The 27116-nt window shown below is 36.6% G+C and overlaps 2 protein-coding genes and 2 long non-coding RNA genes across 6 annotated transcripts; 1 reads left to right on the top strand and 3 right to left on the bottom strand.

Moving 5' to 3' along the window:
• The first annotated feature begins 381 nt into the window (after nucleotides 1–381).
• On the top strand, nucleotides 382–7578 carry LOC122020288. Of its 3 annotated transcripts, XR_006122175.1 has the most exons (5): nucleotides 382–802; nucleotides 1048–1194; nucleotides 1310–1404; nucleotides 5998–6246; nucleotides 7442–7578. It is a non-coding gene; the product is annotated as an uncharacterized LOC122020288 (long non-coding RNA). The 3 variants fall into 3 exon arrangements; XR_006122174.1 differs by lacking the exon at nucleotides 7442–7578 and having other exon boundaries at nucleotides 400–802; nucleotides 5998–6496; XR_006122173.1 differs by lacking the exons at nucleotides 5998–6246; nucleotides 7442–7578 and having other exon boundaries at nucleotides 425–802; nucleotides 1310–3741.
• A 140-nt stretch (nucleotides 7579–7718) lies between these two features.
• On the bottom strand, nucleotides 7719–8404 carry LOC122020289. Its single transcript, XR_006122176.1, has 2 exons — nucleotides 7913–8404; nucleotides 7719–7764 (listed from the first exon to the last, which is right to left on the bottom strand). It is a non-coding gene; the product is annotated as an uncharacterized LOC122020289 (long non-coding RNA).
• Nucleotides 8405–9610: 1206 nt separating this feature from the next.
• On the bottom strand, nucleotides 9611–11253 carry LOC122019509 (ribosomal RNA-processing protein 8-like). The gene is made up of 5 exons (XM_042576969.1): nucleotides 11013–11253; nucleotides 10686–10822; nucleotides 10337–10450; nucleotides 9863–9977; nucleotides 9611–9763 (listed from the first exon to the last, which is right to left on the bottom strand). The coding sequence occupies exons 1-5, from the start codon at nucleotides 11251–11253 to the stop codon at nucleotides 9615–9617; spliced, it is 756 nt and encodes a 251-aa protein (XP_042432903.1). The 3' UTR covers nucleotides 9611–9614.
• Nucleotides 11254–13348: 2095 nt separating this feature from the next.
• Nucleotides 13349–21741, bottom strand: LOC122019508 (serine carboxypeptidase 1-like). Its single transcript, XM_042576968.1, has 17 exons — nucleotides 21655–21741; nucleotides 18580–18693; nucleotides 18214–18311; nucleotides 16260–16367; nucleotides 15970–16118; nucleotides 15731–15810; nucleotides 15169–15291; nucleotides 14990–15092; nucleotides 14822–14859; nucleotides 14611–14712; nucleotides 14453–14533; nucleotides 14220–14363; nucleotides 14066–14134; nucleotides 13857–13978; nucleotides 13659–13772; nucleotides 13531–13576; nucleotides 13349–13435 (listed from the first exon to the last, which is right to left on the bottom strand). The coding sequence occupies exons 1-17, from the start codon at nucleotides 21739–21741 to the stop codon at nucleotides 13349–13351; spliced, it is 1665 nt and encodes a 554-aa protein (XP_042432902.1).
• Nucleotides 21742–27116: the final 5375 nt, after the last annotated feature.

Genomic DNA, 27116 nt, shown 5'->3' with positions numbered 1-27116 from the left:
AGGAGCCGGTGAAAACCTAAGTCAGGAAGAAGAAGATCAACTTCAACTGAATGAATCTACTAGAATCATAAGAGTAAACTCAAATCATCTAATTGACCAAATAATTGGTGACCCAGACCTAAGAGTTCAGACTAGGTCATCCTTTAGAAATTTAAGTCAAATATCTTTGATCTCAAAAATTGAACCTAAAATGATAGAAAAATCCTTACACTACAAGAAAATTAGGATTACACAACACTTAAAAGACAACGATTTTTTTAAAAAGCATTGTCTTTTTTTCTTTTACAACGCTTTTAGTGAAAATCATTATTTATATTTTTTGTTTTTTTTTAAAGATAACTTAAGAATAAGTGTTGTCTATTAGTATTTTTTGGGGGTCAAAAGACAACATTTTTGAAAAGGCGTTATCTGATATCTACTTCAATTATTTTTTAACACCTAACCTCCTCCAACAAAACCTCCCCCTTCGCGAAAACTCCAAAACCTAGCCTCAAAACTCATCTCCACCGAAACTCGACTAAAACCCATCTCCACCAAAACCTTCCTCTGTGCCTCCTCCGTCACTTTACCGCGTGCGCCGCAACCTAGTCTCCTCCGCCACTCCTCTGCGCCGCTAGCGACCTAGTTTCCTCCGCTACTCCTCCACGTTGCCCACAACCTAGCTTCCTTCGCACAAAGGGTTCCAAGAGGTTTCGTCGTTCCTCGCCGCGAAGTCATCCTTTGCACAAAGGGGCTTCATCGTTCCTCACAGAGACGTTGTTCCTCACCGCGACGTTGTCCTTCGCACAAAGGGGTCTTGCCGGTAATTAAGAAGCTCCTTCAGTACGAGAATAGACGTCTGGTTTTCCTTTTCTTGTTGCGATTTTGGACTTGTTGTTTTGGATTTGTGTTATAGTTGACACGGTTAGCTAATTCCGTTATTGTTTTTCTTCGTCCTCGCCTCCATTGGCTAGATCACCCCTTTTCTTCTCTTATTTGTGGCTTTTCACTTGCCTTGTTTGGATTCTTTCGCTTGTCAAATGATTTGGAGATTCTTGATTGCCTAAGGAGTGAGCTATATCCCCTGCCAAAGAAGAGATCGCCTAGTGATGCACCTTTCGCACTTGTTCTTCTCTGACTGTCCGCAACCATTGGATATCTGCGACATAATTCTCGCACTTAAAGTGGCCTTGCAATTGCATTCATCTCCTATTGGTAAGGCTTCTTCACTATTCAGATTATTCCTTTTTTTCTTTTTCAAATTTAGTTTCTGGCGAGGAATGAGATACGGTTTAGTTGTTGAAATTTACTACTGGAATTCGTTGCACAGAACTACATGCATAGAACACAAGTGGATCTATAATTCATTCCAACTCATTCTACAATCAGAGAGTTAATTTATGTTAAGTGGGCAAAGTGTTTGCGGTAAGTTTTGGTTTCTTTTCATTACATTATTATGCTAATGATTTTGCAAATCATGCTTTGAAGCTGTACTTGCTCTATTTATTCTAATTCTTGTATCAAAATTTTTAACTTGTCAATAGCATTCTTCTTCTAAATAACATGAATCTTGAGACAAATCTATGTTGCTACATGCTGTGTGCATAAAAATTGTTGATATGTTTCCTGAATGACTATGCTTGATTTGGCCTTTAGCTTACCCTTGCAGTATAATGTCAATTACAATAGTTAGCATTGATATAGTGAAACTGAGAAGTACAATTGTTGATTATTTTGATTTAGATATTTGACGAACACTATTCTTTGGGGGGGGGGGGATCTAATCTAATTTCCTCTTACCTTGTTTAAAACAACTTGCTTGCCACCATTAGTTAGAAGTTAATGTTAGGAAAGAAATAGGAAGCTTTTTCGAGGAGAAATCCTTATGATTTGATTTTGGGTTTTTAAATTATGGGAAATGTCCTTTGTGCGAATACTCATTTAAATACTTTTCTTAGTGCATCACATTTGAACATTTATGTTAGTATATCCCTCTTCTAACAAACTGAAATTTATGTATTTAACTATATATTACACAGTTTGATTCATACAGCCGACCCCACCTAGTGGAAAAAAGTTTGGTTGTTGTTATTGTTGTTGTATAACTATATATTGCATAGTTTGTCCAAGAAGGTAAGAATTTGTTCCTTGCCATTATTTTCATTATCTAAGATATTCTCTCCTTTACTTTGACATTTCTATTCTGATACATTATTTGTTATCATGTTCTAATTGGTTAGCCTCATGTTTTAAACTCTACTAACACAATTGTCAGTTGTTATTGTGCTAATTTTGAGTAGATGTTGTTATTTAATGATAAAATATTAACTTGTAAATTATAGATATTTTATCATATGCCACCAAGCTATTCATATATATTAATTTTGTCAGTTGCTTTGTGCTAATGGTAAGAAATAGTTGCTCATATTATTATTTTTTTAGTATTATATGCTATGTGTACTTTTGAAATCTTGAGTTGAATCAATAGACTTCCTTGAAAAGCTTGAACACATCCAGCCATCTGCTTACAAAATATTCATGGTAAGCTAACTTGTACTCAACCTATTTATTTTCTAATAATTTATGCATAGAACTTGCTTTATTCATCAAGTTGAAATGTTCTATTCTATGACTGATATACTAGTTTTTGTCAATAACTCCTCTTCATAGTGATGATAATGCATCATGGGATATGGTCATGGCCAAAGATTTGTGGGATGATAAGCATGTTGATGGGAAGGATTGCTTACAACTTCACCCTATAATCCTTTGTACCTGTAAAAGAGAGAGACCATATATTTCTTCACCCAATAATCCGCTTATATGTAGATATTTATATACATAAGGGAAAATGTTAGGGTCGATTTGTGCTGGGGGGGGGGGGGTGAATAGCTCGTCGCACACTCATTCTCTTGCTTCGTGATGATGTCGTTGCAGCGGAATGAACTCAAAGCAAACTTACAACGCTAACATAAAAAATTTACTTAGTATCCACCTCAAGAAGATGTGACTAATCCAAGGATCCGAATGTGACACACACTCCACTATGAAAAACACTCATTTTCGATAACTACTGAAGGCGGAGAAGCCTTGTACAAACTCTTAGTACAAGAAAAAAGAAAAGGGAAGCAAATACAAGTAAAATCTTACAAGATTTACAACATGAAACCCTAATCCTAGTTTCTTCTTCTCGTGGAACGCCTCTTGACCTTGGAAAATGCAACAACACTTGACTCCAAGATGCTTCAAGAATTGGTGGCGAAAACCTATGAGAGTCGTGAGAAAACAGTGGAGAAGAGTTGCTGGAATCACTACGAGGAAGACGACTTTAAACTCAACATTTCCTTCGCAACGGTCACATCCCAATCAATTGATTAATCAATTAGGGAGGCTTGAATTGATCGGTTGATCGATTCAGAGCGCCTCTATGCTCGCTGGAAAATGATTGAATCGATCGCTCGATCGATTCAACCTCTATTGCGACTTCAAGCAATTTCCAGCTCCCCAATCGATCGGTCGATCAATTAGCGGTGCTCAATCGATTGACTGATCGATTAGGTAAGCTTCTGTGTGCGTGATTTTGCTTCCCAATCGATCGGTCGATCAATTGGGCCAGCCTTCGATCGCGCACACAACCAATCGATCGACTGATCGATTAGACTACAGTCCAATCGATTGGTTGATCGATTGACCTCCCTTGGACTTGCTTAACTCAAGTTCTAGGTTCCCAATTTCAACATCCGGTCAATCGTGACCTGTTGGAATTCCTCATGTCTAGCATCCGATCAACCTTGACCTGCTGGGACTTCTTCACCAAGTGTCCGGTTAATCCTTTGACCTACTTGGACTTTTCTCCTTGTGCCAAGTGTCCGGTCCTTCATGAACCACTTGGACTTCCTTCCACCAGATGTTTGGTCATCCTTGACCCATCTAGATTTCCTTGTGTCAAGTATCCGACAACCCTTTGACCTACTTAGACTTCCCAACACCAGGTGCCCGGTCAACCTTGACCCACCTAGATTTTCACGTGCCAAGTATCTGGTCAACCCTTTGACCTACTTGGACTTTCCAACACTAGGTGTCCGGTCAACTTTGACCCACTCGGATTTCCACGTGCCTAGCTTCACTCACCAGGTCTTTCCACTGATCAACTTTACTCACTGGGACTTCTACCTGTCTGGCTTCACTCACTAGGACTTTGCTTCACTCACCAGGATCTTCCAACTGCCTATCTTCACTCACTAAGTCTTTTATAACTACCTAGCTTCACTGACTAGGTCTTTCAATCTGCCCGACTTTACTCACCAGAACTTTCGATATGCCCGGCTTCACTCACCAAGGCTTTCCAGTCAAGTATCTAGTCAACCTTGACTTACTTGACTCTTCTTCACATCAACCTAGTCAAACCTTGACCAGGGAAGAATTGCTCCAACAATCTCCCCAATCGGACGATTGTACCTATAATCTCCATATATTGTCAAACATCGAAACTCAAACATCGAAACCCAAACATCAAAACTCAAGCTTAGTCAACTCAAGCTTAATCAAACTGGTCAACCTTGATCCAAGGGATATTGCACCAACAAAAAGATGATCCTATATGATATGTCTATCAATCATTAATTACAATCAATCACAATCTCTATAATCAAGCTAATTTAAATCAATCATAATCCCTATAAGTAAAGGACTCTTCGAAAGTATTCAACACTTCCCCTCAAGTTGGAGCATATATGTCAATCATATCCAGCTTATCACAAAGTTCCAAGAATTATTTTTTCTGCTCTAGCTTTGCTGTGGACCTTTGATGAGAGTTTAGCGAGCGACGTTACGAAGAGAAAAGGAAATTACGCGAGGCCACATAAACCTTGATAACAGGGCAGTCGCGCACAGGCGCATTTTTTAAGTCCCGCAACATATCACCTTTGTGTGTGCGCGCGCACACACATCAACCCTCACTGCGATGCCACGTCACAACAATCCCTCACCACATCCCTGCCCTCTCTCGCCACACCCTTATGCGAATCTAGGTTTTCTAGCCCTTTCCATGCCCTGCCCTCTCTCATCGTGATTTCGATCATGGGCGCCGAGCCTCCCTCCCTTGCCACAACGAAGCTAGGTTTTCCCTATACTGCAACAAAGCTAATTTTACCCATGTGTCCCTCACTTTCCGCGACAAAGCTAGGTTTTCCCTCGCTGGCTGATTCATCTCCTGCTGATAAGCTGGTTAGGAGAGTAATTAAGCTTCAAATATCTATCTTGACGGCCTTCCTCGTCACCGCATCAAGTTTTGTGAGTTATACACTCTACAAAGTTCCTTGTCATTTGATGTATACATTTCAAAATCATCAAGTGTATTATATATATTTACCATGAATGTATTTTTTTTTCTTCCGAATTTGTTATAATGAAGATTGAGAAATAGAGATCAATACTTGCTAACTTGTATTTGCTATATTGTTGCATGTAAATCTACTAGTATGTGGTTGGATATTCTAATAACATCGAGATATCTTTTTTCCATGAACTTTGTTGATATCTTTAAGAATATTATCCATGCTATTTAAACAATTTAGAATCTAGGATTAAGTTAAGGATATGTTCTCTTTAAGAATCATCATATGAATAATTTATTGTCTATACTTATTATATGGTGAGACTTATTGTACATTGAGACCTACTGTACTAGTAATTTATGTATATATATATGAAAATTTTAGATTTTATACCTGACATGTTAATTTTCATAGATTTTTATTAATCGAAATATTTACTCTAATGTGATTTATAACAATTTTATCCATTAAAAAAATTATTATCAATATAAAAATTTAATTAGTAAAAAAACTAATTTTTTTTATAAAAACCTATTTTTAAAACTAATATTATTTTTAAATTTTTAAAAATTTATAAATAGGCCTAGATGAAAAAGAGTAAGGATGAATATTTATTTTTTTAAAAAAATATTGAAAATATAAAATTATTTTTTCTTGGGCCTGAGACATAATTAATCCTTAGGTATTCAGCAACATCTTTTCCTTGCTGTTGCTTCTTCTCCCACGAAACTAAAGCGTTGCTGGAAATGGAGTACGTGGATTCGCTCACCGGATTCCGCTTAGACGGTCGTCGTCCGAATGATGTGCATCTTTCTTCACTTATTCTACTATTTCAATTTATTTATCTATTTTCTTGAAACTTCCATTGGTTTCTCCCTTTGCAAATGAGGCAAATACGTGGAGAAATTGGGGTTGTCGCAAAAGCTGACGGGTATACGTTTTCTTCTTAATTTCTTTGTTGCCAATTTTATAAACAAAGAAAGGAACTCGTTTCCTTCTTCAATATGCTCACTAGCTTATTTGTTCCACTTAATATCTTTAGGAATAGGTTAGCAGTGAAGTAAATGAAAGGGAAGAAATCATAGTTATAATTCACTTATAAAATGATATGATTCATACATATGAATGAGAAATGAAAATCAATTCTATTCAATACCATATAGATCGTATTTTATATAATCCTAAAAATTAGAAATAAAATAAATTAAAAGTCAAATATAACCAACTAAAAGTAAATATAACCCATTAAGAAATTGATTAAACCTAATATACTAGAAATTAAATCTAAATCATTGTAAAAAAAAAGAAGAATTTTATATTATGCAATAGAGATATAAAGGAGGAAGAAAGCCAAATATCAAATCCGATGATGACGGAGTAAATAGAATTTTTAATCTCCCTTAACAATGAATGAGGAGAACAAGTCTTACTTAAAATATCAATGAGGAGGGAAGCGATGGTGGCTTATAAATATTGTAATAGCAAAGTCATCTTCCATTTCTAGATGATTTTTCTTTCAAAAGCATTTGGCAACAATTTTCTATTGACGTTTCATTTCTATGCAATGAAATAAATAACAATTTGTACAATATCATGAATTTAAGATGAGAACCTGCATATTTTGTTATGATCAAATTCAGCTTCTGCCTGTATTATTATGCTATTTAAGGGAATATTCCATTATTTTACATATTTTTGGATGTCACAACTATTCCAAACATATATTATTTTTTAAAACATATTTTTAGTTTTTTATCTGGACTTTATGATTCATAACTCATAAGTTTATGCACTTCATGATTTGCAAGTTTGCCAAAATAATTCATGATTGCGTTACCTGGTTTCGATATAGATCCATTTGACTATTACATAGCCATCGTTTAATCATAAAAAAGAAAAAACAAGTCGCTATAGGCAAAAGAAACTAGAAGACAAATCATCATAATGAATTCAATAACAAGAAAATAAATGAGCATCTTTCATAAATACCATTAACTTGCCTATAAGCATATAGCTCCAAATGCAGTGAGAAAACAAGAAGAAAAACTTCCTCAGAATTGCTGACAAATGAGCTACATGGCCAGCATAGAGATGCCTACTATTGACTATTCTATTTTTCATTTCAGGATCCCCTACTATCCTTAGACATTGTAGATGATCAGCAATCCCATACATGGCCATCATCTCACTACGATAAAGCTTGTATCCATCCAATGTTTGTGGCCCTTACAGTCACTAAATTCATCGCTTCTTATATATGCAAGGTTTTAATTCAGGTCATTCAATGCTTTTGACTATGGTACTTCTTTCCTGTAATACAATATTGGCAACTCCAGTCAAACCTATTATGAAATATGTAAATTCTTGGATACCTGACTAAAGCAACTGTGCGATGAAATCTTACCGTTTTCTTGAAGTAGAACATAACAAACATCTTATTAGAAAAATCCTGGAAACCAATTAATTTAGCATTAACAACATAGTGGAAGGCGGGTTTCTCCCACTCATGAGAGCATTGGCTAGGATAACCATTCAGTTTGTCTAGTTAGATTGTGCTCACTGCAAATAGAGAGCTTTAGATGGCTGAATGAACTAACCTTTGAAAGCAAAGACAAACCAAGTTGTTCAATGGCTTCGCAAAACTCATCAGGATTAGCTCCACCATTGTTAGGATCAAACCTACTCCGCACTTCAGCTATTAGAAGCCAGCCACTGCACCATGGTATGAGTAGCTAATCTATTAAAATACATTTAGAAAAGAACATGAACGCTGAATTAAGAACAAAATTGCATGGCTAACCTGTGCTTTAGAACTCGTTTAGCTTCCAGCAAATAGTTATGGTAGTTGGTTCCCATCAAAGACAAACAGAAAACTGCTACATCTATGGAGATTGACTCCAGCGGTGTCTGCCCATAAAAATGCCCACAGTTACTTGTTAGCCATGTTAATATTAGGTATGAATATCTACTATGGGTCATAATTGTGTTAAAAGTGATGCATGGGATCAAGAGTATCTAGAAGTCCGGGTGTCAACACTGATATTGGGAGCGGGACCAAAGGATGCAACTGCATATCTGGCAAGTACTCACAGAAGTTTGATGATGATCTTATACATTAAATGAAAAAAATATAGTAGAATGCATTGCAACTCATCTGTCTGACATTAAGAGGGGTGACAGTTACAGTCAGCATTTTACATGTAAACTTCAGAGGAATTAATTAAATGATCAACTGTACAGCCATCAATGCAGAATAAACAAAGCAACAGAAATGATCTTGTGTATCCTTTGTAAATTTGCTTTGTTATTTGAAAAAGGCATAAAATGCATATTCTGACTGTGTGATATCTACTTAGGTCATGTTATTCATTATTATTATGGTTGTGGATATTTTCTAACGCATTGTCACCGTGTAAGGTACCTCCTAGTACATGGAATATCACCCTCATGACATTTGTCCACAAACATATGAACATATTGAGTCATTGACCCCCACTGCAGACTGCCGCCATCTTAAGGGTTTGGCATAAATGGAAAGTTGGAGACAATAGTATAGATTGAAAATTTCATTACCTCTTCCCTATTCCTCATCTGAAGAATCAAGGTTTTATCGCTTATTTCTCCTCCTCTCCCTCCTTTTCACCCTCTCCTTTCTCTTCAATCTCCCTCTCTCCAAGTAAACATAGCCTAAGTCACAATAACAAAAGCATAAATCTCAAATCACCGTAACAGAACCATGAATCTCTAGTCTGAATTCAGCCAACATTTACAATCCCTTATTAGTCAGTGCTTACTTCACCAAGGAAGAGGCTCACACCATTAACTGATACAAATGAAAATGTAAACAAAAATAATTAGAAATAGCAATCTGGGTGGGAGCTGGCAACTGATCCTCATGTATAGGCGGGCAGGTTTAAACAGTTCATGATAGATTTTTTTTTTACCAAAATTCCTATTCTTTTGTTTTTTTTTTAAAATAAAGGCTGAACTAGATCTGACCTGGGACTCATTTTGGGTAGAAACAAAAGAAACTAGTGATTTGATTTTGAAATACTGATTGTCTCTACTTTCATTTGGATTTGGAGTACTAGGAAGTAATTAAATATCAAGACAAGTCATTTTAACATTATGTAACAGAAGCCAGTAATATATGAATATAGTTAATTAGAACTTATCAAGAACAATGGATCTGGTGTTTAAAGGACATATTAGAAGAAGAATAGCTAGAAAGAAATCAAAGTTTAGATCTTTATAAACATAGACAGAAACAAAGAAAAATAAGTAAAACGCAATATCATGTTAAGGAAAATAATCAATAATGAAATCATTACAAAGAAAAGAGGTAGTGCATACGTGAGCCATATCACAGGCAATTACTGATGGGTCATTGGAAACAAGGTCAATGGAGAAGACCTTATTCTTCACATTTCTTGCTAGTGTTGCATTCCCTAGAGTATGATTTAAATGATTAATGCGAATAAGGTTAATGTTGTCACTTGAATATAGAAATAATATTCAACCCAAAGTGAATTTTAAAGTATCCTCACCACAACCAAAATCAGCAACTGTCAAAGAAGAACTATGACTCTTTAGCCATTTAATGATCGTGTTAACTGGTTGTTGTGGCCAATGCAACATTTGCTCTTGGTATCCTGCATGATACTAACAAGTGAAGCATAAGTCACAACAGAATATGTGATACTTCATGTCATAATCTAGTCCTGAAACGAATTTTCTGCTTGCTGATGTAATATAAAAGGGTAAATTTGATATGGAAGGAAAATAAAGATAAAGGAGGTAAAGCATGCTCTCAAATCAACTAGGTTTATACTAAGGCTTCTTCCATACTCTGCTCATTAGTTAACTTTCTATTTCAAAACATCCAGACAAATTTCCTCAACATTACTGGTTATGATAATGGGCATAGAAAATGTAGCAGTTTATAAGCAGCCTCAGCAAGTCTAATCAGACTGTGTTGGAGAGAAAGAAAACAAGACATACAAATGAAAAAATAGAATTACCACATTAAATAGTTGTGGATCATCCTTGAATAAGTTGAATGCCTCGGTACCATTGCAAGTGTATAATTTCTCATTTAACATTCTGAAATGGCCTCCTGATAACCTCATTCTCATCTATAGATCAGTTAGAACATTGTGGCTGTGAGGAAAAAAAATATGTAACGACTTGAAATATAGAAACGAAAAGGCAAATAGTCCGAAGGTTAAGAAAAAAAGATGGCCAAAAAAAGAATCTTGTGAAAAGAAAACACAGACAACGAAAGGAAGAAAAGGGATCAAGGAACAAAGGTGCGATTTTTGAAACCCTACACAAAATTCCTCGGTGCCAGACAGTGATGCGCCTAATTACCTTTTCAAGGAAACCAAGTTGCGACTTGGAGTTGGATGAAGGTTCAACCTTTCTCCTCTTAGGATAGGGCGGCGGCGAGGAAGACTCCGCCTTGCCACGCTGCGCCTTTAGGCTATGTTTGGTAGAGTGTAATCTGTCTTGTAATGTAATCAGGATTATATTACAAGATTGATTATTTTGTTTGGTTTAATTTTAAACTTGTAATATAATGTAATCTGGATTAGAAAAGGTAGTGAAATTTTGTAATCTGGATTACAAAGCAAATACTATGTAATCAGATTACATTACGAGGTCATCGATTAACCAAAATTTAAATGCCGAATATACCCCTAGTCCACCGTGGTCGCCATCCACTGTCGTTGCCCACCGCTGTCGACCCCGCTTGCCGGTCGTCACCGGCCGCCGGCGCCGCCATCGGCGACCACCACCGCCGCCGACAATCATCGGTGGTGACCACCGTCGGCCGCCTCCGGCGATCATCGCCATCGCCGGTTGCTAATGGCGGCTGCCGGCGGAGGAGGCGACGACCGTTGGTTGCCGCAAGCTCCGGCAGAGGTGCGGCGGCCATCGATAGAGGTCGCAGGATATTTTTGTCATTTTATAATAATACGAATAACATTCTTTATAAAAAATAATGGACACCAAACAAAAGAATGGAATCATCCTTGTAATCAAAGATTACATACATTACATTACCAAACGTAGTAATGTAATCAAGATTACATTACATTACATTACATTACAAATTTGATTACATTACAAGCAAGATTACATTACACCCAACCAAACGTAGCCTTAGGGTTGGCAACTCCGAGCTCTTGCTGGTTTGGGGCCTTCGCCGCTTCCGCTTCTTCTGGGGTGCATGGGGTCTAGCATCCATTGTCTTCGAGGTGCAAATTCTTGACCACCAATAAAGACGATGGAAATAGCCGCAAGACCAATTAGGAAGACGAGCTGTTATCCATTGGTCATCGATCTAGACGGCAACGCACCATAAACCCTAATGGATGAACTTTGTGCAATTTAGCGAAGGAATTCCTTATTTTTCTTTTAAAGTCCCTTGGGCAAAATACCCTAATCTCAGAACCCATGGAGACGACGATTTCTCAATCCTTAACTTTAATTCAAGGTTTAAAACCGTCAATTGGTTCATCACAATTTGTCACGATTCGAAAATATTATATTAAAAAAATAAAATTATAAATTCATGTAATTATTTATGATTATTTAAAATAATCATATAGAAAAAAAATTTATTTATTATTTATTAAATAATTAATTACAAATTATATATGACATTTTTAATATTTAATTTTATTCTCACTAAAATATAATAAAATGGTAAAACGAAAATAATAATGTGTAAATTATTTATGCAATGATGGTCTCAAATGGAATAATGTGTATCAAATGCATAGAGATTTAGCGGAGAGTACACATAAAGCTCATGACTCTGATATAGTTGAGTTGAGATGATAATTAACTTAAACATTAAATTGGCTTGATGGGATTGGGTTTCTAATAATAATAGTAAAAGGTAAAAATCATCAACACAGTGATTCTACACAGTCAGTTTCACAATCATCTGTGAAAGAGATAAATTAGAAAACTATAATTGACTAGTACAGATCAAGATTTTTTTTTCTCGACTTTACCAAGATAGAACAAGAGTTTCTTACAAGGTGAACTAAAAGATGGTCGGTTAATAAAGTTATGAAAGATCCAAGAATTTAAAAATTCTTAGCCTAGTATACTTTAGCGTTGTTGCAAACTTGAAAATAAAAATCTTTTGGTAAGAGTTTCAAAAGTTTATGTTTGGTCTATGTTAGGACATTACTTTTTTTGATAAATTTTATTCAATTAAATCTAGAAAAAAAATCTATGAACATTTGACATTTCTTTTGTCTTCCTAAAATTCTTTATTAAAATTAGGAATGCGAATTTCCGAATCCGAGGGATAATCTAATATTTTAAATTAAGAGTATACTATATGTTTAATTTGATGTGTATGAAAATATATATTTGATCTCCGATGGATATAAGAATGAAAGTTAAAATTTTGATAAAAATGAAGATGAATATAATCGTACGAAAAATATAAAATCTAACCCATTAACGTGCCTAATTAAAACTAGCTTACAATATAATCTTTATTCTATTCTTCATCAATTATAGGTTGGATGTAACATTGGAATGTGGACACAAGGGAAATTATAGTATATCTAATACTATTATAGAATTATAGGAACATTGGGACTGTGTAGAACAAGAAAATAATTGTGAGTTGGGAGCCTTATCAATAAAAAAGAAGTGATTTTTATCCTATTTCTAAATGATTTTTTATCCTCATTAATACAGCTTAGCTATTAGATTTGAGAGATGGGCTAATGATAATCCCTTGCAAAACAAAATGCAAAACAAATATATAAATATTAGTTAGATAAAAAGAGTAATTACTAAGATATATAAAAAAATTTAAATTTTCAATAGAGAAACAAAACTATTGGGTTGGATTTAATAAGAAGTTCAGATAAATTAATTATGATCGAACTTGTCTTCAACTATTATGAGTATTTTTATCAATCTCACACAACAATTAAAGCATGACAAAAATACTTTGAAATAGCTTCACAACTTGAATGTAAAGATTAAGGCCAAAAACATCAAAGGCAAGAAGCACCACCAAGCCACCTCTCAATAGCCACCAGTGCCTCATGTGGCATGTTCTCAGTCACAGTGTGGCCGCCACCCTATTCATGACAAGGATTAAAACATTATTTATTTTTCTTATTTATTTTAATTTGCATGTTCATGGAAAAATCTCAAAGAGATCAAGATTTGTCACCTTGAATGTGGCGAAGCAAAGGTTGTTTTCAAATTCTACAGCATACCTGTTCTAAGAACAAAATGAGAACAAGATGAAAAAGTTGCTGAAACTGATTTTGGTTTATTAAAGAAAACTGACTGGCTTACCCAGCAATGCTGCCATCAACCGTCCAGGGATGCCATTTGTTGATGACAGAATAGTTGAATGATTTCAGCCATTGGAGTTGTCCAGTATATGGAAACACCAAGTCATGATCCCCACTGAAAAGGATAAAAACAAAGAGCAACCTCTTTAAATCACCAAAATTATTCGTCTCAAGTGATTCAAGTTTATGATGTGATTACTTGTAGATGAACCCTTTGTATCCTTTCTTTGTTAGGTTCAAATGATACTCCATGGTACTCAACACTGTTCTCTCGTAGTTTATCCGTTTCGTGCATCTAATCCATTGCCCAGTCACTTCCCTCTGCAGAGCATGAGTCAAAATTATTTTTTCGAGATGATCGTAACAAAGTAGGCCATTGTTCTACCAGTATAAGAACACTGCACTTACAGGAGCAGCGTTTACGATTCGTCTTGAATTTTCAGATTCAAACAATCTTTCTGAGGTTAGTTCATAACCCTGTCAAGAACAATCTGTCAGTGCTACCAAAGAGTTTTCCTAGAAAGCTACTGCAAATATTTGTTGTTCTCTGTAAATTGCTTACATGGCACTCTTCATTAAAGGGACTTGCACCATGAATGGCCTGGTACATCTTGAGAGAGTCATGTTCATAGGAGTCCATGTTCACTGCCATGTCGAAATGGCACCGCAAGCAAAGGACATGGAAAGGGTTGATACTTTCAATGTGCTACAGCAAAAGAGTAGTGCATATTGTGTTACATGTAACAGTGCAACAGATCTTATAGAACAACAAACAAGGACCAAAACTTGACTCACCGACTGAAAATTTTCCATGTTCTTCAAGCATTCAGGATCGTCGTTGTCAACATATTTGCCTTGGCAAGAACTAGCCAAGTCCTGACAAGAATTGAGAATGAGTCGATTGGAACTGCATTAGCAAAAGTACCATAAATTGCAACAAACAATAAAGGCACCTGGTAGTGTTCATCTGAGATTAGCCCTATTCTGTTTGCAAATGGCACCATAGCACTTCTTTCGGAGTCGACATCATATGCTCCATTGCCTATTGTGTAGCCCTATGAGATTTGTGAGAGGAAAAAGAGTGGCTTATGTTTTAGTATCATAAGGATGCAAAAAGATGAGGAATCAAAGAATTACAGTATAAAAAGTAATGTTAGTAACAACCTTTAAGTTTATCCTTGGTTCTTTACCGGATTCTATTCCTGAAATTAGATAAATACACCTTTGTTAATGATAAAGGAATGAGATTAAACAGCAAGCAACATGATTAATCACTCAAAGCACTGGAAGAGCAAAGGTCCTATTTGGCTGGATCATTTTCTTCAGATATACCTTTTGCAATTTCTTGGGCTAATGGTGGCACAATGACTCCAGTATACGAGCAGGCTGCCAAAAAAATAGGATTGGGAAGGAACTCAGGGTACTCAGAATACCACTGCATATATAGAATGTGTTAGTATGTAGAAAGTATTTGGGATGAAATGATAATTAGATTATTTTTTTGGCCAAACCTTTATTAGAAAATCATACAAATCAGATACTGTTTTATCATCGTTGGTAATATAGTCATCAGCGTTTTCAGCATATGAGTATCCAGTTCCTACTGGAGAATCCACGGAAAGAATGCTAGAAACCTGCAAAACATTTAGCAGTATTAATTGATATTCTGTGATTCCTATGATTTCTATGCTTCCAAATGTGCCAGAAGCCAACAACTCAGTGATAGAATTATGAAATCCCAACAAATTCATTGTGTTTTGCAATGGAAACTTGAATGAAACATGACAATTGGTTGGGATTATATGATTTCTAGTGGCAACAAAGCTATGGATTATATGATATTATATGTTTGTGGTGTTCTAAAAGGGAGTAATTGGCAGTAAGATAGGAAGGATTGTCGGACTTTAATATCACTTCGCCCACCCCAAATCGAGGAGTTGAAAAAACAAAAATCAAATAGTGCAAAACTAAATCAAATAGTACCAATTTTATAGTATAAAGAAATAGACCTTGTCTAGTTGAGAACATGATTTTTTTTTTTAACAAAAGTCACAAGAAAAAACATATTGGTACCTTAGTCCATGAGTAGGGACTTAGCCTAGTTTTCGGTTGCTTTGTGTAGTGAAATGTATCAGGCACTACCTCAAAAGGACCTGAAACAAGTTAACATTCAAGTGAGTGAAGAAACCAACATATAGAGAGTAATCCAAGAATTCATAAATGCGAATGAAATGATTGGTATCGAAAGTTATTATATATGGAATGTGATATAATATAACAAAATGAATGCAAATAAACTAAAGATGTCTTACCAACAAGATGTGCAAGTGCATCAAGTCCAGAACAACCAGGGCCACCTGTTAGCCATAGTGTTATTGGATCTTCTGAAGGATTTCTTTTTGAAGTTGCAAAATAATAATACATATGTCTCTTGTGTTCTTCATCCCCTAAACCTATGTACCTACTCAATATATCATATAAAAAACAAACGAATGTGAATCGAATAGAAACAAATGAATAATGGAATCCAACAAAAGAACAAGCATTTTTTGAGGGGTAATGATAGATGATAAGGCAAAACTGATAACTTTTTGCATCTTACCCGGCATAGTGTTTAGAAGGAAATTCACCATCGAATCCAGGAAATTGCTTCACCTCAGCATCAATTGGTGCTCCTCCAACAGAAATTAAAAATAACAATATCAGAAGAAGAGTCATGAGAACATTTGATGCCATGATATCTTTTGATCTCTTCTATACTCTAATTCTTCATTTAAATGAAAATAGAACTCATCCGATTAAAGATGCAAGTGTTCTATAGTGAGAGGTGAGGAAAAAAAGGAAAGCATTTACATCTATCAAAACCTACCAAAACCAAATGTTTCAGTTTTTTGATAAGTTCGGATAGGAATAAAGGAAAGGAACAAACTTTCTTTTTCAGTATTGGAACGGAACACTCTTTCCATATGTTGGAAGAATCAAATGAAAAGAGAAAGAAATTTTCTTTTTCAATATTGGAGTAACAAGAGTATCATAAAAAAAATATATTTGTTTCCAAAATGAGATGATTTAATATGTAAACTATCTTTTGATTAGGAAAATTTAAAAAGCAAGTTATAAAGTGACTTGGCTCAATTGGTGCAATAAGCAAGTTGCAATGAATATTTTACCAATTTATAATTTGTCATAGAAGCAATATATAAAGAAGCAATATATTTTGTAAAATTTCTTAAACATGTTTAAAGAAATGAAAGCTCAATCAATTTTGAACTTGAGACTCATCTCCATTTAGCTTTCCTTTTTGTGGGCTTTCTTTTATATATATATATATATATATTTCTCATTCCGTTTGGTTTTAATGACTTTTTCATTGATTAAGAATTTGACTTTTAAATTAAATGAACAAGAGAGAGAGAGAAGATTACTTTTTCTGTGGTTTGAGATGCTATTTGTTTGATATATGCCTAGAGTTAAAAATTACATGTGATTTACATGTAGCCCATCCATTATTCAAATTGGACTACTTTGCTATTGAAGAGTTTGTTGAGCTTAGCAAACATTCAACATCAAACTCAACTTTCGAATTGTTTGGCCTCTCCCTACCCATCACTTCCATCCCCTTTTTTGGTCGGCTCCATCCTTCACAAATCCATTGAATCTACCAGCTTACCACATAGACGAGAGCTAAATTGAACAAGCAAATTCTAGATCCTATCCTCTTTTCTCACTATTGGCTTTGTTCATCCCTTAGCCGAGACACAACCCACTTACCACCTTCACACTCCCATTCAAACCATATCATCTTCCACTGTTGTCCCAAAGCAAAACTGATTTCTTGTAACATTTTGCAAGAAATCTAATAACAGAGGCAAAATCAAATATAAGAAAACTGAGCTACAAATTCAAAATGAAAAAAAAGAGTAAATGTTAATATAAATTACTCACAAGATAGTTGAGTAATATTGTTACAAGACATAAATGATACATCCATCATTCCCCAAACATGATAACTGAGAGGATGATGAAATTCTTTCATCCCCAAAGAACAAAAATAAGAGACATATACTGAAAATGAAAAGAGCTGTACCACTCCAAATGAGTTTGTTTTTTTACAGAAAAAGCTACTTTTATTGTTGTTGAAAACAACGTCAATACATTCATTGATGTAATTAATCAATTAATATTTAATTCCAATTGAAACATTGCATGCAATTTTTAATCTAAATATTTTATTGATAAACCAACACAAAATTTTTGAAAGAAAAAAAATGATGCTGGACAGGAACAAATAAGTTGCTCTCTGGCCAAAATGTGATCAGTGACTATCAATAGCCTTTTTAAGCTGTAGAAGATGCATTGCAATTTTCAGGCATAGAAATCGGACTTCAACCAAAATCATTTCCAGCCAAAAGCTTAGCATCCCAAAAGCTGATCCTTCGCATGTTATTCTCTTGGAATCTGCCAATGCTTCCGATGCAACTTTGCTGATGATGAAATATGTTTCTAGGGAGGACCCTTGAAGCTGGCCAAAAAAAATATCCATGTAAAAGGATTGTTAATGAATCATGTGGGAAACAGAGAACAAAGAGGCATGGAAGCTATTGATGAAAACTATCAAGGGAAGTGGTCCATCAGATCTACTGACAACACTCAGCTGTCATCAGAGCATCCTCACTGATACTCAGTGATATGCTTACAACATTTTCGGGGACAAATATGAGAACAAGGAAAGAAGTAACAACTACGAGATATTCAAGGTGATAATAGAAAAAATAAATTTAGCAGGTGAAAAATAAAGAGTACAAAAAAAACATCAAGTGACATGCCTGATTGCTGAATATAATCTTAATACAACTTTTTTTTGAATGTGACTAAGCTTGAAACAAATGCATGATATACGATGAGGTCGATATATAACCTACCAGGGTATGATTGACAGATCTTAAACAGTCATTAGTCTTCAACATTAGTAAAATTACACGCGGTAGTCTCCTAAGCAGCTCTGATATTTGAGAAAAATACTGAGCAGCATACATCTGGATAAGAAATAAAGAAAATAAGTTAGGGCACATATTTTGTAAAGCTTTTTGCATCATGTAACCAACAAAAATCCCATTTTTTGATGGTCACCAAAAAAATAACACACAACCTTAATTCTGCAAGATACTTGAGTTTAGACAGAATAGAAACATTCTGAGACAAGAGAAACAGACTACACAACAATGATCAGAGATAACATGTCTGAATATGGAACACAAGTTTAAATAACAACACACTAATTTCGAACACCACCACTAATCAATCTCTCACCACCACCTATCATGCTGCTAACACTAAACTACATGATTCAATTTCAAAAAAGTTGCTAGCAGTACTTGAAAAAGAGTTGATCATAATGCGCAATTGAATTAATTCACAAGTTCAAGAACTTTCATAAATAAATTTAAAAACAGACTTCTTCATATTAGACACCTCACTACCTCAGGTCACTAGTGTAGATAATTCTAAATGCATGAAAAGAGGAATTAAATTAAAACGGTAAAAACTTACAGCGATTTCCCGCAGATTCGCAATCGACAATGGTGAAACTCGTTGTCGGAAGAGCGATCACAGGATCGGAAAGCCCTCCGCAATTCCACAAACCAAATCCCACCGCCTTGAATATTCTCCTCGCTTACTCTCGCCTCCAACGCACGAATGATCCTTGGACGCACCCCCCTTTATATAGGGAAATAAACCAAGGGCATAATGAACTTTTCCATTATGAATAGTGGGGAACGTGGGCCATGTTCCTACATCCCCACTATCCTCATTTCCAACATCTCCCACTCGTCCAAGGTAAGTCACTAAGACTAATTCATTCAGGTAAGTCACAAAGACTTAATAAGTCACATAGACTATTAGAGAGTTTGGTCATATAGACCATATGAGAACATCCAATCCATACTTAGAGAAAATGGTTCATGCGACAGCAAGCACACTGAGCGATAGTTGCTAAGAAGATTGTTACACCTTGACTTAGTCGCTCTTTGAGCAATCAATGCTAATAAAGTTGTTACACTTTACTTAGCTGCTCAAATAAATTAGAGACACACTTTTTATGACACATAGCCACTTTCCTGGTGGCACATAGCCTTTATCCAGGATCCATCCAATCTTCAAGTGACACACAACCATTATCTTGGAGATATCCATGCCTTGCTATTTACCCAGATTAAATAATTTTCATTTACATCGATATGAACATCTCTAATTCCTTAAAATGACCATTATGTCAAGAGCATGTTCCATATCTAATATTCACATTCATTTCTATACATAATAGAAATGGGTCGACCAGTGAATAACAACAAAAGATGTAAATATATTTAATCTTCCTTTTTAATTAGAATCTATTTATTTTAATCAGTCGCTTTCGTAGTTATGCTCCATAGACCGAATCATACATAGCCATAGGATACATGCTAAAATAGCAGACACTGATTAAAATTTCAAGTAAACAGCTAAATAGTCACTAAGGCAAAAATTGAGATTAACATATAATCTCAAAGGTCTCACATAGTAGAGAAACAGGGATTCATTCTCCTACTACCTTTATTGTCGCAATATCATATATGGTATGAATCACATGCTACGATGTTATTCTCTTTACTAAAAAGAGTGCATGTTGTCTTCAAATTTTAATATCGTACAGATTTTGATCTAGACATACTTAACGTCTAATCCTGAATTCAATATATGAATTCTAATCTGGTCATCAACAGGTTCAGTAAATGGTGGGTTCATTTACTTAGATCATTATTTACACATAAATGATCTCATCTTGACACATTTATCAAGGCGACCTCAACTTATGAATCTGTCTCCAATTTCATAATTTCAGCTACGTAAGCTGTTTCATAAATAACAGTCTTACCCCTATTTGTACTTAACAAACAGAGATGATTGCCCATGTGAGTGGACCAATCTCCACCTACCAACATGCTCACTGAGATCTTATATGAATGTAACAAATACAACATATACACTGAATAAATTATGGCAAATGACACAATCATAACACAAAGTCTGATTGTTATTTCAATATAGTTACATTCTACGAAGTCCCAAAGACTTTACATGTTCTTTAAATGACTCTTTAGTCATTGGCTCAGTAAAAGGATCTGCAAGCATAACACGTGTAGGGACATACTCAAGAATGACTTTTTTTTAGCCACAATATCCCTTACAAAATTATATTTAATTTCTATATGCTTGCCTTTGCTATGATATTTGGGATCATTGGAAAAAGCTATTGCAGCTTGACTGTCACAGTAGACAATTACTGGACTCCCACTATCCTCAGTAATTTTCAGATGCTTCAGAAACTTTCTCTACCAGACTGCTCTTGCACAACCGCTGAACATGCCACATATTCAGCTTCCATAGTCGACAAAGCTACACAAGCTTGTTTCTTGCTGTTCCAGGAGATGACACCACCATTCAGCAAGAATACATAGCCTGATGTGGATTTTCTATCATCTAGGTCTCCAGCCCAATCTACATCTGAATAACCTTTCAGACTCATATATGATCCTTGAAAACAGAGACAATAATCTGTTGTCGCCTTCAGATATTTGAATATTCTTTTTACTGCCTTCTAGTGTCTCGGTTCTGGGTTTGACTGGAAGCGACTGACCAAGCCCACAACATAGTTGATATCGGGACGTGTACACAACATAGTGTACATAGCTGGTGGTGCCGCTCGTCATTCCTACTGAGGGATCGGGGTCCTCGGGCGACGAAGTACCGCTCTCCCACAAGAGGCGCCGAGCGGAGGCGCCATCCCGATCTGCTACTTCAGCCGTCCAAGCTTCTGCGGGGGGAGGCGTCCCGTCCCTAGCCCCCGCTACAGTGGAGGCTACTTCTTCCAATCGGACTCTATCCGTGGCTGAGCTACAGGAGCCGCTCTCCGTTCAGCCAATCACTTCCCTTCCTCCGGCTAGGCGGAAGATAACCCGATCAGTCATTCTTCCTGTCCGCCCTGCCCAAGCCTCCGGTCCGTCTGCCTCTGCCCAATCGGCGCCGGGTGGGAGACGATCCATCACCGCCACCCTTCGCCTGCCGATTGAGGATCTTCTCGTGCCGGGCGACCATCCTAGCTCTCCCCAGCATCAAGTCTACATTCGGGGTCGGGTCGCCCACGTCTGGGAGGAGGCGAGGGCGCGAGCGGCCATGAAGCCCCCGGGTGTGCTGGCCGACAACCATCTGGAGATGTCCACCGGGGTTAGTATTTGTGTTAGTTCATAAGTTACCTCCACTCGACACTAATTTTTGCTTGCAGTACTCGGTGGAGAATATCGCCATGTGCCAGCGGCTGGCCCAAGTGGAAGATGAGCTGAAGAGACTCAAGATTTTTGGAGAAGCCTCTTCCTAGGGACCATCGCCCGCCCATCTGAAGGCAGAGTTGGAGAAGGCCCAACAACTCCTCATCGAGGAGCAACAGAAGTTGGTCGAGCAGGCCAGTAGGCTAGGCCAGATTGAGGCACAGCTGAAGACTTATGATAAGAAACTTGATCTGGCCTTCACGAGGAAACAAATAGCCATCGCCGATTTGGAAGAAAAGAACAGGGAGGCCCGATAGCCGACCGAGGATCTGAAGAAAGCAAAAGACTCCCTGTTTACCTAGTGGGAGAGCCGATCGGCTAAGGAGGCTGAACTTCAAGGCTAAGTGAAGCTCCTTGAAGAGGAATTAGAGGATTTGTGCGCCGCTCTGAAAACATATCAAGAGGTCGAGCCGGGTCGCTTTGCTATCCTAAAACAACAGTACCTCCGCTCGGAACCATTCTTGGAGAAGGCCAGCAACCGGATTGTCCACTCGTTCTGTAACGACCCAATTTTCCATATTTCAAGTTCTAAAAGTCTATAAAAATATTTGGAAATACTTTTAAAATATTCTAGAGATTTTTAGAAATTTTTAGAGTATTTTTACGTAATTTTTGGAGGTCGTTTGATATTTTTACAAAACAAAGAAGTTTAGAAAAAAAAATTGTGTAAGCCGAGATTCGACCCGTAGACCTCGGATAAGTCATAAGCCTTAAGCGAAGCGAGACAACCAAGTGAGCCACGGGTCTATTGTGAATATATATGGAACGAAATGTATATATGCAGTAGTTGGAACATTTAAAAGAAATTCAAAAATGAAGGGCGCAGCTGAGGGATCGAAGCTGCGATCCGTGGCTTCGGTTAAAAGCCGGTTAACCAGCTGTGCCAGCGAGTTTTGTTAATTAAGGAAAGAATGGAAATAATTTAAAGGGTAGTTGATAATAGAAATATTGGAGTTATAAAGGGAGAACTTAGGGCTTGATTTCCGTGACCTAATTTCTACCTCTCTTCTTCCTCACGCGTGCGCGACGCCGGCTCCTCTCGGGCGGAATTGAAGAACGAAGCTAGGGCTTCGTCTCGGTGGCCGGCCAAGGGTTCAATCCAAGAAGTTTTTCCCGTCTTCACAAACCCTCGTCGAAGAGAGCACGGAGGATGCAAGGAGCCGCTGGAATTTGAGCTTCCCGAACCCTAGATTTCTCCTTTTCGGCTGTAAGTCCAAGAACAGCGAGGTGAGTTGCTTCTCACCTGCAGTAGGAGTGGTTCCGCGACATTGATCTTCTTTTCCTTTTGATTTCGGAATTTGATTTCACTCCTTATCATCCACAGCATGCTCCTTTGTTTGAATTTTCTGTGAAGCTTGCTGTCATGTTGCTGCCTTGAGTTTCAATTAGGGTTAAGCTGTGAAGGTGTTACAATTAGATTGATGGTTAAGTTTTTTTTTTCTTCCGTGTACTTTTAAAAAAAACTTAACAAGATCCTTCTGTGAAGCTTAATCTGTGAAGGATACAATATCTACACACATCTGTGAAGAATACAATCTCTAGAATCCAAATAGATGTTATGAATATGTAGTATAGTATGGTTATTATGCAAATAACATGAAGGGATAGTTGTTTTAAATATGTAGTTAGGTTTTACCTTACTATGTTCTGACAGGAATGATCAGTTTTATTTGCATTTTTTTTGTAACCACGAACAACTTTACTAGAGTTTAGAACAACCCCTATTAGTTAGGATTTCAATTTAGACGTCCTTGCTACCTTGATGGGTTTGTTCGATTTTCTGTTAGCCTTTAGTTTTAAAGTTTTGTACTGGGCAGGGAGTATGAAACGGGGCAGACTTTTGGAACAAAATACAATACAAAATATTTAAAATCTGATGGGCAATAGGTAATAACAATCTGTGTGTTGTTTTATTTGTAAACCCATTTACAAAGTGCAGATTTGTAAACCACGTATAGGTCTACAAAGTATACCACAAGTCAGATAAGATTAAGATCGGTACTTTGTAAACCAATTAAGTGCCTAAAAATTCCAACAAGTTTTAGATTTAGTTTAAGCTTGTATGATATGCAAATTTTAGTTTATATAGATATACATGAGCAGATCTTTTAACTTTCATTTGCTAGGCAGTAAGCATGAAGAATAGATTCGAATCTAGGTTATCAATGATAATTCTCTTTTGTTGGTTAATTTCCTTTTTGCTGCCCTAGCTTGGTTAATCCACCTTTGCTGTCATGAGTTTGTTAAAGAAGAGGAGAAGGAATTTGAATGGGTTTAGCATGTTGTTTAGATTTTTCCTATGCTGTTTAGATTATTCCCTTGCCATTTTGTTTTCGTTTGCTGATAATAAAGCATGAGCAATTATCCATTTGCTAATAATTAAGCAAGATCAGTTTAACATGAGCAGTATTGATTCCTATTTTTAGTCTTTTGCTATTAGACTAACATGGCAGTTTTTTCTAGAGTATGCTTAAGGAAATCAAATTCAGTTTTTCTTGATTCATATCTGATGTAGCATGCTTAAAGAGTACAGTTCTGCTTTTCTTTGATTTATGTTTATTGTAGCATGCTAAAAGAAGTTTGATTTGCTTTCCTTTGCTTGAGTCTGTCGATACATGATTAAAGAATTCTGTTGCTCTATAAAAACTTTAGAATCTGCCTGTAGGTGGAAAGAAAAAGAAAAAGAAAAAGAGTTCTAATAAATTCTTTAGAGGGTTATAAGAAGTTATAAGAAAGAGAGACCAATGTCTTAATAGAATCCCTAAGTTTAAGAATTGGGATCAGTGGCACATCAAGTGCTCAAAGAAATGCCAAGACATTTTATTATAAGAGAATTAAAGAATTACAAGTTAAAGGAAGTAATAGTTAAAAAGAAAATAAGTATTTTACTTTTAAATGGCATGTACCGGACACAAGGTCCATTGGGTGGGCTCCTAGATCGCCCTTAGGCACAAGATCGCCTAGAAGTACCTTAGTAGTTTCGGGATTAGCTACCTCGACTCTTATTAAGGATACGCGTAAATTTGTACAATGCCGGGCCCAAGAGAAGTTTATTATTATTTTGAAGTATAAAAGTATTAAAGTATAAGTATTAAACAAGTGAAACAAGCTTCACATATGTTTAGAATCAGTAAGTTTAGTTCTTCTTATTTCCAGCATGCAGTATTAGTTTGTATGTTTCCTTTATTGGTTTATGAGCATGATTAGCTATACATGTTTAGTATTTCAGTTAGTATGATTCCTTTGCTATTTATGAGCATGAGTAGCTTTATATGTTAGCATTCAGTTTTATCATGTTTTTATTTATATACATGCATATCGAGTTTTTGTGAGTTAGATAGCGCTCACTAAGCTTTATGCTTATAGTTTGCATTTCCTCCTACTGCAGATAAAAGAAAAGCTAAAGTATGAAAGGTAGGCGACAAGGTGGTGGTGGTGATGAAGGTGTGTGATGGCTGGACTATGGAGAGATCAAGAGTTTGTTAAGGAGTTGTCAAAACTTACCTGTTTAGAGTTTCCATTTTTTTCTTTTCTCCTTAATGCTATGATGAAGTTGAGATTGTAATTGAGTCTATTCCGCGCTTGTAGCTTGTTATGTCTATTGTTGGAGTTATATACTTGTTTACCATTGCTAGAATAGTTTCCTTTGAGTTATTGTGTTATTATTACTGCGTGGTTGTGGAAAAAAAAATGTGTTCCAGCCGACTTTGGCTGAGTATATATTATTTGTATTGTTGATTTGGTCACCGGTACAGGGGAGACTCTGTCGAAATTTTTCGGTAGGGATTCCTCGTAGTTAAGTAGCGTACCGGTTAAGTAGAGATAGTAGTTAGGTAACGTCCACCTTTAGAGTAGTAGTAGTAGTGTAGAAGGTGGGTTGTTACAGTCGGTATCAGAGCAATTTCCATTCTCCAGCATCACACATACATTAGCATCATCCTTGCCGTCTCCAAGTAAGAAAGTATTTAAATTCTTTCTTTATTCTGCTTTCCTTATTATTAACTGCAGTATAGAGTATTTGTTTTTGAATGCTTAAGTAAGATAGAAGATTTTGTTTCCCTTTTCTATATTCATATATAAGTCTGATTAGAAGGGTTAGAGAAGCTATCAAGCCTTTTCCTCTGCATAATTAGAGGTCAAGAAGAGGACGTCCCTGTACCGTTCGTACTGAGGACCGAGTTCAGGAGAACGAAGAGCCCAAAACCCCTGGGCCTATTCTCTCTGAAGTTGTTACTCAACTTCAGAGACAAGTAGCGAGCAGCAGCAAGTGATTGCCAATCTAATGGCCAATCAGAAGCCAGCTCCTCCCACTCCTCCAACCATTAATGTGGAGACCCCAGTGGTGACTGAAGTCCTATCGGTTGTCCTAGAAGTCGCCACAACACCTAGAAGACAAGAAGCATACCTCATCCAGTGGCTAAAGCTGAAACCAGAAAGATTCTCAGGCACGACTGAGCCCTAGGATGCCCAGGCTTGGTTCAAGACATTTGAGAGCACAATGGAGCTTCTTGACTGACCAGAAGTCGAGAAGGTTGATACCATTAAGTGTGCCTCTTTCTGCCTATCTGGAGATGCTTGTATGTAGTGGGAGCGAGTTAAGAGTAAGAGAGCAGTCAACCAGATGAGCTGGGTTGACTTTGAGATAGAGTTTTACTAAGAGTTCTTCCGCCAACGGATCACCAATAAACATTATGAGGAGTTTATAAAATTTAGACCCGGTGACCTACCAGTAGAAGAAGCGGTTAAAAGATTTAACAGGCTAGCTCACCTTTGCCTAGAGTTAGTAAGTACAGTGAAAGAACGAGTCAGACTGATGCTCCTAATGCTGAGACCAGAAATAACACCTAATGTGAGTAGTGAAACTCATCGACCATAGATCGGTGAAGAGCTAGTCAGCAGGGCATTAGTGAGCACTATATGAACAGCAACAAGACACAACAAACGCAACACGAGCCAGTCAAGATAGAAGACAAGACAGTGGGGAAATAGAGACCCCAGTCAAGTAATCAGAACTGGAAGGATATAGATAACAAGAAAGACCCAAGCAGGAAAACGTTCGGGTAGTCTGTAAATATCTAGAGGTATTTCTAGAA

Source organism: Zingiber officinale, chromosome 9A, assembly GCF_018446385.1.
Source record: "Zingiber officinale cultivar Zhangliang chromosome 9A, Zo_v1.1, whole genome shotgun sequence".
Taxonomy (NCBI): Eukaryota; Viridiplantae; Streptophyta; class Magnoliopsida; order Zingiberales; family Zingiberaceae; genus Zingiber; species Zingiber officinale.
Note: the sequence above shows the minus strand (reverse complement) of the source record. Positions and strands in the feature narration are given on the sequence as shown.

Coding starts and splice junctions, on each gene's coding strand:
- LOC122019508 (XM_042576968.1), bottom strand. CDS start 21,741: ATGGATCGTCTCCCACCCGGCGCCGATTGGGCAGAGGCAGACGGACCG. Junction 14,713..14,821: donor AACCAAGGATAAACTTAAAG/GTTGTTACTAAC, acceptor CAAATCTCATAG/GGCTACACAATAGGCAATGG. Junction 14,534..14,610: donor TCTCAGATGAACACTACCAG/GTGCCTTTATTG, acceptor AATTCTTGTCAG/GACTTGGCTAGTTCTTGCCA.
- LOC122019509 (XM_042576969.1), bottom strand. CDS start 11,253: ATGGCCGCCGCACCTCTGCCGGAGCTTGCGGCAACCAACGGTCGTCGC. Junction 10,823..11,012: donor GCGACCACGGTGGACTAGGG/GTATATTCGGCA, acceptor TTACATTACAAG/ACAGATTACACTCTACCAAA. Junction 9,764..9,862: donor AGTTGCTGATTTTGGTTGTG/GTGAGGATACTT, acceptor ATCATACTCTAG/GGAATGCAACACTAGCAAGA.